At 42.7% G+C, this 14,707-nt stretch overlaps 1 protein-coding gene across 1 annotated transcript in view; it reads left to right on the top strand.

The window, feature by feature from the left end:
• Nucleotides 1–14,707, top strand: part of CRY2 (cryptochrome circadian regulator 2) — a 100,998-nt gene that overhangs the window by 64,672 nt on the left and 21,619 nt on the right. The window contains exons 6-8 of the mRNA XM_053720288.1: nucleotides 13,492–13,632; nucleotides 13,791–14,102; nucleotides 14,340–14,491. Coding sequence (XP_053576263.1) covers nucleotides 13,492–13,632; nucleotides 13,791–14,102; nucleotides 14,340–14,491 — 605 coding nt within the window. The remainder of the gene's footprint in view (nucleotides 1–13,491; nucleotides 13,633–13,790; nucleotides 14,103–14,339; nucleotides 14,492–14,707) is intronic.

Below are 14,707 nucleotides of genomic sequence, written 5' to 3' on the forward strand. Positions count from 1 at the left end.
GATTCTTTCAGGAGGCTGCCGTCCGGCAGTCTCGTAAGCCAATCTGATGATGCTTTTAAGCCAAAAGGAGAGAGAGGTAGAAGTTGCTTTTTGACCTCTCCTTTTACCAGAATAAACAACAAACAAGGAAGATGTTTGTATAAAATCCTTTGTAGCATCTAGATAGAATTTTAAAGCACGAACTACATCCAAATTGTGCAACAAACGTTCCTTCTTTGAAACTGGATTCGGACACAAAGAAGGCACGACTATCTCCTGGTTAATGTTTTTGTTAGAAACAACTTTCGGAAGAAAACCAGGTTTAGTACGCAAAACCACCTTATCTGCATGGAACACCAGATAAGGAGGAGAACACTGCAGAGCAGATAATTCTGAAACTCTTCTAGCAGAAGAAATTGCAACCAAAAACAAAACTTTCCAAGATAATAACTTAATATCAACGGAATGTAAGGGTTCAAACGGAACCCCCTGAAGAACTGAAAGAACTAAATTGAGACTCCAAGGAGGAGTCAAAGGTTTGTAAACAGGCTTGATTCTAACCAGAGCCTGAACAAAGGCTTGAACATCTGGCACAGCTGCCAGCTTTTTGTGAAGTAACACAGATAAAGCAGAAATCTGTCCCTTCAAAGAACTTGCAGATAATCCTTTCTCCAAACCTTCTTGAAGAAAGGATAGAATCTTAGGAATTTTTATCTTGTCCCAAGGGAATCCTTTAGATTCACACCAACAGATATATTTTTTCCATATTTTGTGGTAGATTTTTCTAGTTACAGGCTTTCTGGCCTGAACAAGAGTATCAATGACAGAATCTGAGAACCCTCGCTTTGATAAGATCAAGCGTTCAATCTCCAGGCAGTCAGTTGGAGTGAGACCAGATTCGGATGTTCGAACGGACCTTGAACAAGAAGGTCCCGTCTCAAAGGTAGCTTCCATGGTGGAGCCGATGACATATTCACCAGGTCTGCATACCAAGTCCTGCGTGGCCACGCAGGAGCTATCAAGATCACCGATGCCCTCTCCTGATTGATCCTGGCTACCAGCCTGGGGATGAGAGGAAACGGCGGGAATACATAAGCTAGTTTGAAGGTCCAAGGTGCTACTAGTGCATCTACTAGAGTCGCCTTGGGATCCCTGGATCTGGACCCGTAGCAAGGAACCTTGAAGTTCTGACGAGAGGCCATCAGATCCATGTCTGGAATGCCCCACAACTGAGTAATTTGGGCAAAGATTTCCGGATGGAGTTCCCACTCCCCCGGATGAAATGTCTGACGACTCAGAAAATCCGCTTCCCAATTTTCCACTCCTGGGATGTGGATTGCAGACAAGTGGCAGGAGTGAGTCTCCGCCCATTGAATGATTTTGGTCACTTCTTCCATCGCCAGGGAACTCCTTGTTCCCCCCTGATGGTTGATGTATGCAACAGTCGTCATGTTGTCTGATTGAAACCGTATGAATTTGGCCTTTGCTAGCTGAGGCCAAGCCTTGAGAGCATTGAATATCGCTCTCAGTTCCAGAATATTTATCGGGAGAAGAGATTCTTCCCGAGACCAAAGACCCTGAGCTTTCAGGGGTCCCCAGACCGCGCCCCAGCCCACCAGACTGGCGTCGGTCGTGACAATGACCCACTCTGGTCTGCGGAAGCTCATCCCCTGTGACAGGTTGTCCAGGGACAGCCACCAACGGAGTGAATCTCTGGTCCTCTGGTCTACTTGTATTGTCGGAGACAAGTCTGTATAATCCCCATTCCACTGACTGAGCATGCACAGTTGTAATGGTCTTAGATGAATTCGCGCAAAAGGAACTATGTCCATTGCCGCTACCATCAAACCTATTACTTCCATGCACTGCGCTATGGAAGGAAGAGGAACAGAATGAAGTACTTGACAAGAGTTTAGAAGTTTTGATTTTCTGGCCTCTGTCAGAAAAATCCTCATTTCTAAGGAGTCTATTATTGTTCCCAAGAAGGGAACCCTTGTTGACGGAGATAGAGAACTTTTTTTCTACGTTCACTTTCCACCCGTGAGATCTGAGAAAGGCCAGGACAATGTCCGTGTGAGCCTTTGCTTGTGGAAGGGACGACGCTTGAATCAGAATGTCGTCCAAGTAAGGTACTACTGCAATGCCCCTTGGTCTTAGCACCGCTAGAAGGGACCCTAGTACCTTTGTGAAAATTCTTGGAGCAGTGGCTAATCCGAACGGAAGTGCCACAAACTGGTAATGCTTGTCCAGAAATGCGAACCTTAGGAACCGATGATGTTCCTTGTGGATAGGAATATGTAGATACGCATCCTTTAAATCCACCGTGGTCATGAATTGACCTTCCTGGATGGAAGGAAGAATTGTTCGAATGGTTTCCATTTTGAACGATGGAACCTTGAGAAACTTGTTTTAGGATCTTGAGATCTAAGATTGGTCTGAATGTTCCCTCTTTTTTGGGAACCACGAACAGATTGGAGTAGAACCCCATCCCTTGTTCTCCTAATGGAACAGGATGAATCACTCCCATTTTTAACAGGTCTTCTACACAATGTAAGAATGCCTGTTTTTTTATGTGGTCTGAAGACAATTGAGACCTGTGGAACCTCCCCCTTGGGGGAAGCCCCTTGAATTCCAGAAGATAACCTTGGGAGACTATTTCTAGCGCCCAAGGATCCAGAACATCTCTTGCCCAAGCCTGAGCGAAGAGAGAGAGTCTGCCCCCCACCAGATCCGGTCCCGGATCGGGGGCCAACATCTCATGCTGTCTTGGTAGCAGTGGCAGGTTTCTTGGCCTGCTTTCCTTTGTTCCAGCCTTGCATTGGCCTCCAGGCTGGCTTGGCTTGAGAAGTATTACCCTCTTGCTTAGAGGACGTAGCACTTGGGGCTGGTCCGTTTCTGCGAAAGGGACGAAAATTAGGTTTATTTTTGGCCTTGAAAGACCTATCCTGAGGAAGGGCGTGGCCCTTGCCCCCAGTGATATCAGAAATAATCTCTTTCAAGTCAGGGCCAAACAGCGTTTTCCCCTTGAAAGGAATGTTAAGCAATTTGTTCTTGGAAGACGCATCCGCTGACCAAGATTTTAGCCAAAGCGCTCTGCGCGCCACAATAGCAAACCCAGAATTTTTCGCCGCTAATCTAGCCAATTGCAAAGTGGCGTCTAGGGTAAAAGAGTTAGCCAATTTGAGAGCATGAATTCTGTCCAAAATCTCCTCATAAGAAGAATCTTTATTGAGCGCCTTTTCTAGTTCATCGAACCAGAAACACGCTGCTGTAGTGACAGGAACAATGCATGAAATTGGTTGTAGAAGGTAACCTTGCTGAACAAACATCTTTTTAAGCAAACCCTCTAATTTTTTATCCATAGGATCTTTGAAAGCACAACTATCTTCTATAGGTATAGTGGTGCGTTTGTTTAGAGTAGAAACCGCCCCCTCGACCTTGGTGACTGTCTGCCATAAGTCCTTTCTGGGGTCGACCATAGGAAACAATTTCTTAAATATAGGGGGAGGGACGAAAGGTATGCCTGGCCTTTCCCATTCTTTATTTACAATGTCCGCCACCCGCTTGGGTATAGGAAAAGCTTCGGGGGGCCCCGGGACCTCTAGGAACTTGTCCATTTTACATAATTTCTCTGGAATGACCAAATTCTCACAATCATCCAGAGTAGATAACACCTCCTTAAGCAGGGCGCGGAGATGTTCCAATTTAAATTTAAATGTAATCACATCAGGTTCAGCTTGTTGAGAAATTTTCCCTGAATCTGAAATTTCTCCCTCAGACAAAACCTCCCTGGCCCCCTCAGACTGGTGTAGGGGCACTTCAGAACCAATATCATCAGCGTCCTCATGCTCTTCAGTATTTTCTAAAACAGAGCAGTCGCGCTTTCGCTGATAAGTGGGCATTTTGGCTAAAATGTTTTTGATAGAATTATCCATTACAGCCGTTAATTGTTGCATAGTAAGGAGTATTGGCGCACTAGATGTACTAGGGGCCTCCTGTGTGGGCAAGACTGGTGTAGACGAAGGAGGGGATGATGCAGTACCATGCTTACTCCCCTCACTTGAGGAATCATCTTGGGCATCATTTTCTCTAAATTTTGTGTCACATAAATCACATCTATTTAAATGAGAAGGAACCTTGGCTTCCCCACATACAGAACACAGTCTATCTGGTAGTTCAGACATGTTAAACAGGCATAAACTTGATAACAAAGTACAAAAAACGTTTTAAAATAAAACCGTTACTGTCACTTTAAATTTTAAACTGAACACACTTTATTACTGCAAATGTGAAAAAGTATGAAGGAATTGTTCAAAATTCACCAAAATTTCACCACAGTGTCTTAAAGCCTTAAGTATTGCACACCAAATTTGAAAGCTTTAACTCTTAAAATAACGGAACCGGAGCCGTTTTTATATTTAACCCCTTTACAGTCCCTGGTATCTGCTTTGCTGAGACCCAACCAAGCCCAAAGGGGAATACGATACCAAATGACGCCTTCAGAAAGTCTTTTCTGTGTATCAGAGCTCCTCACACATGCATCTGCATGTCATGCTTCCCAAAAACAAGTGCGCAATAGAGGCGCGAAAATGAGGCTCTGCCTATGATTAGGGAAAGCCCCTAGAGGATAAGGTGTCCAATACAGTGCCTGACGGTTATTTTACATAATTCCCAAGAATAAAATAATTCCTCAAAGCTATGAAGTATTAAAATATGCTTATATATCAATCGTTTTAGCCCAGAAAATGTCTACAGTCTTAAAAGCCCTTGTGAAGCCCTTTTTTTCTTATGTAATAAAAATGGCTTACCGGATCCCATAGGGAAAATGACAGCTTCCAGCATTACATCGTCTTGTTAGAAATGTGTCATACCTCAAGCAGCAAAAGTCTGCTCACTGTTTCCCCCAACTGAAGTTAATTCCTCTCAACAGTCCTGTGTGGAAACAGCCATCGATTTTAGTAACGGTTGCTAAAATCATTTTCCTCTTACAAACAGAAATCTTCATCACCTTTCTGTTTCAGAGTAAATAGTACATACCAGCACTATTTTAAAATAACAAACTCTTGATTGAATAATAAAAACTACAGTTAAACACCAAAAAACTCTAAGCCATCTCCGTGGAGATGTTGCCTGTACAACGGCAAAGAGAATGACTGGGGAAGGCGGAGCCTAGGAGGCATCATGTGACCAGCTTTGCTGGGCTCTTTGCCATTTCCTGTTGGGGAGGAGAATATCCCACAAGTAAGGATGACGCCGTGGACCGGACACACCTATGTTGGAGAAATAAATATTTTTAATATGGAATAACTAGAAAACTAGTGAAAACGTTTAACAGGTACTTATTTTAAATATTTATTATATATAATGAAATTTTAAAAAAGATTTTAAAAGTTTTTGGGTTTACTATCCCTTTAATTAATTGCTTTAAAGGGACAGTCCACACAAAAATTTATATTGTTTAAAAATATATATATATATATATATATATATATATATATATATATAACACCTTTACTACCCATTCCCCAGCTTTGCACAACCAACATTGTTATATTAATATAATTTATAACATTTAAACCTTTAAATTTCTAAGCCACTACAGACAGCCTCTTATCACATGCTTTTTTAAAAGCTTTTCACATCGAGACTGCTAATTCATGTGAGCCGTATAGATAACATTATGCTCTTTCCCTTGGAGTTGTGCAGGACACAGCACTATTTGGCAAAAATGCAAGTCAATAGATAATAAATAGTCGTGATCAGGGTGCCGTCAGAAGAGGCTTAGATACAAGGTAATCACAGAGGTACAAAGTGTATTAATATAACTTTGTTGGTTAATAAAGGGATTATCTTTGTAAACCATAACAATTTTTGAGTAGACTGTCCCTTTTTAACTTAGCAATTTTCAAGCACAACATTTTCTAAAATGTATAAACAGCGCTCTTTCATCTGAACGACAAAGTTTTTGTGTTCAATATCCTTTTAACACTGTGTGAAGGAGATTGTTTGTTTGTTTGTTTGTTTGTTTGTTTGTTTGTTTGTTTGTTTTTATCAAGAGCGTTTACTATTTATGGGGAGGACCCTTATTACCATAATGCCAGTCTACTCCATTATACAGTATGTAACTCTGTAAGGTAACATTGTACTGTATTTAAAGTGAAGGTCAATTTAGATGAATCAGTGCCCGGTTTTTAATAATCCTATTAAGAACAAGGGCACTTTAAGTCATCAAAATTGACATTTAACTCATTTTCTTCAAATACTTACCTTTTAATCCTGACAGCCGTTGCAGAGCTACCTCCGCCCATCGCAAGCCCTCTTCGCAAGTCCAAAATGACGAATCCGGCTTCCTCCAATCATGCCGTTTCCTCAGGCTATGATTCCCCTGGAAGGGGGGGGGAGCCGTGATTGGAGGAAGCCGGATTTGTCATTTCTGACGTATGAAGAGGCTTCTGTCAGCCGGGGGAATTGCTAGAGCGGCTGTGAAGATTAAAAGGTAAGTATTTAAAGAAAACGAGTGAAATGTCAATTTCTTTTTTGACACGATGCGTGCACGGATCAGGGGCCCTTTCTTCACCCAAATCTAGTTTCTCTGAAGCTGACTGCTTGGAGATTGAACGCTTAATTTTATCCAAGCGGGGGTTTTCTGACTTTGTCATAGAGACCATGATTCAGGCTCTTAAGCCTGTAACTAGAAAGATTTACCATAAAATTTGGCGTAAATATCTCTATTGGTGCGAATCCAAGAGCTACTCATGGAGTAGAGTTAGGATTCCAAGAATTTTGTCTTTTCTCCAAGAGGGTTTGGAGAAGGGATTATCGACAAGTTCCATAAAAGGTCAAATCTCTGCCTTATCTATTTTGTTACACAAACATCTGGCAGATGTCCCAGATGTACAATCATTTTGTCAGGCCTTGGTCAGGATCAGGCCTGTATTCAAACCAGTTACTCCTCCATTGAGTCTTAATTTAGTTCTCAAAGTTCTTCAAGGGGCTCCGTTTGAGCCCATGCATTCCTTAGATATTGTTATCTTGGAAAGTTTTATTTCTTGTTGCCATTTCTTCTGCTCGGAGAGTGTCTGAGCTCTCGGCATTACAGTATGAGTCTCCTTATCTTATTTTACATTCAGATAAGGTAGTTTTACGTACTAAATTAGGATTCTTTCCTAAGGTTGTTTCTGATCGGAACATTAATCAGGAGATTGTTGTTCCTTCTTTGTGTCCTAATCCTTCTTCTCAGAAAGAATGACTTTGCACAATTTGGACGTGGTCCGTGCTTTAAAGTTTTACTTGCAGGCGACTAAGGACTTTCGTCAGTCATCTTCTTTGTTTGTGATTTTCTCAGGAAAACGTAAGGGACAGAAAGCTACGGCAACTTCTCTTTCTTTTTGGCTGAAGATTATCATACATTTTGCTTATGAGACTGCTGGACAGCAGCCTCCTGAGAGAGTTACGGCTCATTCCAAAAGGGCTGTTGCTTCCTCATGGGCATCCAAAAACGAAGCTTCTGTGGAACAGATTTGCAAGACTGCAACTTGGTCTTCTCTTCACACTTTTTCAAAATTCTACAAATTTGACACTTTTGCCACGGCTGAGGCCGCTTTTGGGAGAAAGGTTCTTCAAGCAGTGGTGCCTTCCGTTTAGGTTCCCTGTCTTGTCCCTCCCGTATCATCTGTGTACTCTAGCTTGGGTATTGAATCCCATTTGTAATTAAGATGATCTGTGGACTCATCGTGTCATAGAAAAGAAAATTTATGCTTACCTGATAAATTTATTTTCTTTTTAAAGACACAAGAGTCCACGGATCATCATCCTTACTTGTGGGATTACACCTCCTGGTCAGCAGGAGGAGGCAAAGAGCAACACAGCAGAGCTTCTATATATAGCTCCTCCCTTCCCTCCCACTCCAGTCATTCTCTTTGACTACGTTAGTGATAGGAAGAGGTAAAGTGAGGTGTTAGTTTTAGATTCTTCAATCAAGAGTTTGTTATTTTTAAGTAGTACCAGAGAGTGCTGCTTTGTTCTGGGGTGTAGCCTGGTTCCATTTCAGTCTCTACAGTAGAGCTTTGGTGGCTTTAGAGCAATGGGAACTTGTGGGACATAATTCTCACTGCGCCTCCCATATTTGGGCTGCCCCAACTCCTTCAGTCTGAGGTACTTCTTGACTCAGCATGTATTTATTCTCGGGCCAATGTGAGGGAGAGGACCTTTCAAGCTTAGGAACTGCCTTCCTGCCAGGCAGTGTTTAAGGTAAGTACTGCCTTTTTATCCTGGGACCTAAGGAGACTCAGTATGTTTGGTATAAACAGCACTATGAAACATAAGGGGTTAATGGTTAAATCCTTGTTTATGTTGAGACTCGTTTTAACTTTCAATTGAAGGTTTTTTTTTGAGGCAGTGAGATATATTGCAGGCACTGGGGCTGGAGATAGGTTTCTTTTATTGTTGGGGAAGGCTCCGGTGGTTTCACTATAATTTTTTTCACGGAGAGACATTGATCTTTAGGAACGCCCTCGATGGGCGGGACTTCCGGGTTTTGCACGCCTTTCTGTAAGAGCGCACTGTTCTCTGGTATTTTCACTTCGTCATTGAGCTGGACAAGTTGCTTATTTGCTCTAAAGCGGCATGCAATATATTTTCATGCTTTTCTAGTGCAGATGAGTTAGAATCGTTTCCGGAGTTTCCTGGCAGTGTGACTGTTAACGGATCAATAGCAGAGGGATCCGGTGTCATTTCTCACGGTAGGAGCACCTCAGCAGGCTTCATTTTTCTTAAATATTGGGCTTAGAAATAGATTCTCAAATCTGACAGAAAAATAGTGAAACCGTTTGTATTTAAAGGGACAGTAAGTTTTTTTTTTTTTTTTTTTTTTATATATATAATTATCATTGCTTGATATTTATTATTTTTTCTATTTGTTATTTGAAAATTTGTGATGAAAGATGGACCAAGAGGGTGTAGAATATGTTACATGTGCTTTGTGTCTTGATGCAAATGTGGAACCACCAATCCCTTTCTGTCCTACATGTGTTGAAAAGACTAAGTTTTAGGGATAAGAATTTTTCTGAGCCAATCTCCTCTCAGGCAGATGTTGTCCAAGAGTCTTCTGATGATGGTCAATTTATGCCGCAACTTTCTCCCCAAGCGTCCCAAAAATTAACGCCCCCACCAGCAGTGCCCTGCACTTCTGCGCTAGTACCTGCTGCAGTTACTTTAAAAGACATAGCGGAGGTTATGTCTTCCACAATTTCTGATGCGTTGTCTGCTTTTCCTATGCTTCAAGGCAAGCGCAAGAGGAAAGACAAGCATGTTATCAGTGAGGTTTCTGATGCCATGGTGGCTGTCTCAGAGGTACCCTCTCAGGGAACTGAGATGGAGGGTATAGAGGCTTTATCAGATGGCGAGATTTCAGATTCAGAGCCTTTGACTGATTCAGTGGTTGTCTCTTTCCGATTTAAACTAGAACACCTCCGTCTGTTACTCAGGGAGTTGTTGATTTCCATAGACGACTGTGATTCCACAGTAGTAGTCGCTCCTGCGAAGGCGAATAAATTGGACAAATATTTCGAGGTTCCAACTTTCTCAGATGTTTTTCTAGTTCCTAAGTGAGCTTCGGAGATTGTTTCTAAGGAATGGGAGAGACCAGGTGTTCCCTTCTCTCCGTCTCCTATTTTCAGAAAGATGTTTCCTATAGCTGACACTATCAAGGAAACTTGGCAAACGGTTCCTAAGGTAGAAGGGGCTATCTCCACCTTAGCTAAGTGATCTACTATTCCTGTTGAGGATAGTTGTGCTTTCAAAACTCCATGGACAAGAAGTTGGAGGGTCTACTTAAATAGATTTATGTTCACCAGGGTCTGCTGTTGCGGCCGGCTGCGTGCATTGCTACTGTCACTAGTGTGGCAGCTTATTGGTTTGATGCTCTGTCTGAGACTTTTAAGTCGGAGACTTCTTTGGAAGAGATCCAAAACAGGATTAAAGCACTGAAGTTAGCCAATGCTTTTATTATGGATGCTTCTCTGCAGATTACTAAATTAGCAGCTAAGAGTTCGGGGTTCTCTATCCTAGCCCGCAGAGCTTTGTGGTTAAAACCTTGGTCTGTGGACGTTTCATCTAAGTCTAAACTTCTAGCTATTCCTTACAAGGGAAAGACCTTGTTTGGACCTGGTTTGAAGGAAATTATCTCTGATATCACTGGAGGTAAGGGTCATCTCCTTCCTCAAGATAAGAGAAATAAACTAAAAGGACGACAAAATAATTTTCGTTCCTTTTGCAATTTCAAGGGAAATTCTTTCTCTTCCTCCTCTAAACAGGAAGGAAACTATTCGCAATCCAAACCCACTTGGAGACCCAACCAGCCTTGGAACAAAGGTAAACAGTCCAAGAAGCCTGCTGCTGACTCCAAAACAGCATGAAGGGCATGCCCCCTGGATCTGGTGGGGGGGCAGACTTTCTTTCTGTTCGGTGCAAGACGTTCAGTATCCCTGGGCTTTAGAAATAGTGTCCCAGGGATACAAACTGGAGTTCAAGAATTTTCCTTCTCGAGGAAGATTTCTTCTTTCAAGATTATCTGCAAACCAGATAAAGAGAGGTGTTCTTTGTGTAAGAGACCTCTCCTCCCTGGGAGTGATTATTCCCATTCCTGTACAGGAACACGGGCAGGGTTTTTATTCAAATCTGTTTGTAGTTCCCAAGAAGGAGGGAACTTTCAGACCTATTTTAGACCTCAAGAGTCTGAACAAGTTTCTCAAGAGTTCCATCTTTCAAGATGGAAACTATTCGTACAATTAGTTAATTAATCCAGGAGGGTCAATTTATGATGACAGTGGACTTAAAGGATGCATATCTGCATATTCCTATCCACAGAGATCATCACAAGTTCCTAAGGTTTGCCCTTCTGGACAGACACTTTTAGTTTGTGGCTCTTCCTTTCGGGCTGGCCACGGCACCCAGAATTTTCACAAAGGTTCTGGGGTCTCTGCTGGCGGTTTTAAGACCGCGGGGCATTGCGGCGGCGCCTTATCTGGACGATATTCTAATCCAGGCGTCATCTTGTCAGCAAGCAAAGTCCCATACCGACATTGTACTATCCTCCCTGAGAACTCACGGGTGGAAGGTAAATCTGGAAAAAAGTTCCTTAATACCGAAATCAAAGGTGACTTTTTTGGGAACTGTAATCTGACAGAGGTCAGGAAATCAAAGATTCTAGATGCCTGTCAAGCTCTTCAGTCCAATCCTCGGCCGTCAGTGGCCCAGTGCAAGAAGTAATCGGACTGATGGTGGCGGCGGCAATGGACATCATTCTGTTTGCTCGGTTTCACCTCAGACCTCTGCAGTTGAACATGCTCAGGCCCTGGAATGGAGATTATACAGACTTGTCTCTTCAAATAACCCTGGAGCAGGAGACAAGGGATTCACTTCAATGGTGGTTGTCTCTGGATCATCTATCCCAGTGAACATGCCTTCGCAGACCATCATGGGTGATTGTGACAACAGATGCCAGCCTTCTAGGGTGGGGAGCTGTCTGGGGTCCTCTAAAGGCTCAGGGAGTGTGGACTCAGGCGGAGTCTGTTCTTCCTATAAACATCCTGGAACTGAGAGCAATTTTCAATGCTCTTCTGGCCTGGCCTGAGTTGGCTTCCACATCCCAGGGGTGGACAACTGGGAGGCGGATTTTCTGAGCAAGCAGACTTTTCATCCGGGAAAGTGGGAACTCCATCCGGAAATATTCTCCAACCTGATTCTCAAATGGGGTCGGCCGGAGTTAGAACTCATGGCATCTCGTCAGAATGCCAAGTTACCGAGATACGGGTCCAGGGATCCCCCGGCGGAACTGATAGATGCTTTGGCAGTTCCTTGGTCCTTCAGCCTAGCATATCTATTTCCCACATTTGCTCTTATTCCTCGGGTCATTGCTCGAATCAAACAGGAGAAGGCATCAGTGATCCTCATTGATCCTGCGTAGCCTCACAGGATTTGGTATGCCGATCTGGTGGACATGTCATCCCTGCCACCTTGGAAACTTCCATTGAGGAAGAACCTTCTCATTCAAGGACCCTTCCTTCACCCAAATCTAGCTTCTCTGAAGCTGACTGCTTGGAGATTGAACGCTTAATCCTATCCAAGAGGGTTTTTTCTAATAGTTCTTAAGGTTCTTCAAGGGGCTCCGTTTGAGCTATGCATTCCTTAGATATTAAGTTGTTGTCTTGGAAAGTTTTATTTCTTGTTGCTATTTCTTCAGCTCGAAGAGTATCTGAGCTTTTGGCGTTGCAATACAGTTCGCCTTACCTTATTTTCCATGCGGATAAGGTAGTCTTACTTTTTGTTTGAGGAGTATCATCCGCTTTGCATATGAGACTGCTGGACAGCAGCCTCCTGAAAGAATTACGGCTCATTCCACTAGGGCAGTTGCTTCCTCATGGGCATTCAAAAATGAAGCTTCTATGGAACAGATTTGCAAGGCTGCAACTTGGTCTTCTCTTCACACTTTTACTAAATTTTACAAATTTGATACTTTTGCCTCGGCTTAGGCTGTTTTTGGGAGAAAGGTTCTTCAAGCAGTGGTGCCTTCCATTTAGGTTCCCTGTCTTGTCCCTCCCTTATCATCCGTGTACTCTAGCTTTGGTATTGTATCCCACAAGTAAGGATGATGATCCGTGGACTCATCGTGTCTTTAAAAAGAAAAGAAAATTTATGCTTACCTGATAAATTTTGTTTCTTTTGAGACACGATGAGTCCACCGCCCGCCCTGTTCTCTTGAGACAGGTTGTTAATTTTTGTAAACTTCAGTCACCTCTGCACCTTGGCTTTTCCTTTCTATTCCTAACTTCGGTCGAATAACTGGAGTGGGAGGGAAGGGAGGAGCTATATATAGCAGCTCTGCTGTGGTGCTTTTTGCCTCTTCCTGCTGACCAGGAGGTGTAATCCCACAAGTAAGGATCATGATCCGTGGACTCATCGTGTCTAAAAATAAACAAATTTTTCAGGTAAGCATAAATTTTCTTTCTTTTTTGATACAATGAGTCCACGGTCCGCCCTGCCTGTCAGGTTGTTGGTTATTGTAAGCTTCAGACACCTCTGCACCTTGGTTTTTCCTTTCTTTCTTTAACTTCGGTCGAATGACTGGAGTGGGAGGGAAGGGAGGAAATATTTAACAGCTTTGCTGTGGTGCTCTTTGCCGCCTCCTGCTGACCAGGAGTTGAATATCCCATTAGTAATTAAGATGATCCGTGGACTCATCGTGTCAAAAAAGAAATACATTTATCAGGTAAGCATAAATTCTCTTTTTGATTAATTAAAGTGCCCTTGTTTTTAATAGGATTATTAAAAACCGGCCACCGATTCATCTAAATTGACCTTCACTTTAATTACCCAGTTCTTCATAATTTGCAGTTCTTTTAAACATAGATAATCATAAAACCTTGGAGACTTGTGCTGATCCAAAATTCACAAGTGTGAAGTTTGACTGGTCTTGTTTTAAATCCATGTAATGGGAAATTCTTTTTTTATCAGGCTTGGGTGGCAAATTACGAGAGGCCACGAATGAATGCCAACTCGCTCCTAGCAAGTCCCACAGGTCTTAGCCCGTACTTGCGCTTTGGGTGCCTGTCCTGCAGACTCTTTTATTACCGACTTAAAGAGTTGTATCAGAAGGTAATACAAATTTATTTTTTTAAGTTATGGAGAAAAATAGCAGTTATTACTGTTAAGTATCCCTTCTGCTTCATCTTTTTGTTTTTTCTTCTTCTTTTTTTTTCTTCTTTTGTTTTATTCTTTTTTTCTCCATCTAATCTTATGTCTCTTTCATGTAGTTAAAAAAGAATAGTCCTCCCCCACTATCCCTTTATGGGCAGCTACTGTGGCGTGAATTCTTCTACACAGCAGCCACAAATAACCCCAAATTGGACCAGATGGAGGGGAACCCTATCTGTGTACAGATTCCATGGGACAAGAACCCTGAGGCTCTGGCTAAGTGGACAGAGGGAAAGACTGGTTTTCCCTGGATTGATGCCATCATGACACAGCTACGGCAAGAGGGATGGATACACCATCTTGCAAGGCATGCTGTGGCCTGCTTCCTAACCCGGGGGGACCTGTGGAACAGCTGGGAATGTGGCGTCAAGGTCAGTCTAATATAGACATTTACTGCCTCTAAGATCTTTAATGTTCAAATTGTAGCTGTGTAACTGTGTTCTTTGTCAAGACATAGACATGGTGGGGGTAAATATAGAGAATTCATGTAAAGGGAGATATAGAGCATGGCTTCTCCTTGTAACCACATGTATTCTGTTCACTCTCGGTCCTTCACTTCTTTTGATCCCACAGACTTCCTCTTACTCCTCTGCTTTTCCCATCTACAGATTTTTGATGAGCTGCTGTTGGATGCAGATTTCAGTGTGAATGCCGGCAGCTGGATGTGGCTTTCGTGCAGTGCTTTTTTTCAGCAGTTCTTCCATATTTATTGTCCTGTGGGCTTTGGCAAACGGACAGACCCTAGTGGAGACTATGTTAGGTAAGTATCTGACAGCAAAGCTAAAAAAAACCCTTGTTTTTTCACTCCATTATGCTATGAACCTGAGAGATAAAAGTATTTCTATCTAATGGCAGTGAGAGTCCCCAAATTTATTCATTTACCTATGGGGAATACTTCACCTGGCCACGGGAGGAGGCAAAGAAACCCCCAACAAGGCTTTACATTTCCCTCCCACTTCCCCTACCCTCTCAGTAC

The sequence above is a fragment of the Bombina bombina genome, chromosome 7, assembly GCF_027579735.1.
Source record: "Bombina bombina isolate aBomBom1 chromosome 7, aBomBom1.pri, whole genome shotgun sequence".
Lineage (NCBI taxonomy): Eukaryota > Metazoa > Chordata > Amphibia > Anura > Bombinatoridae > Bombina > Bombina bombina.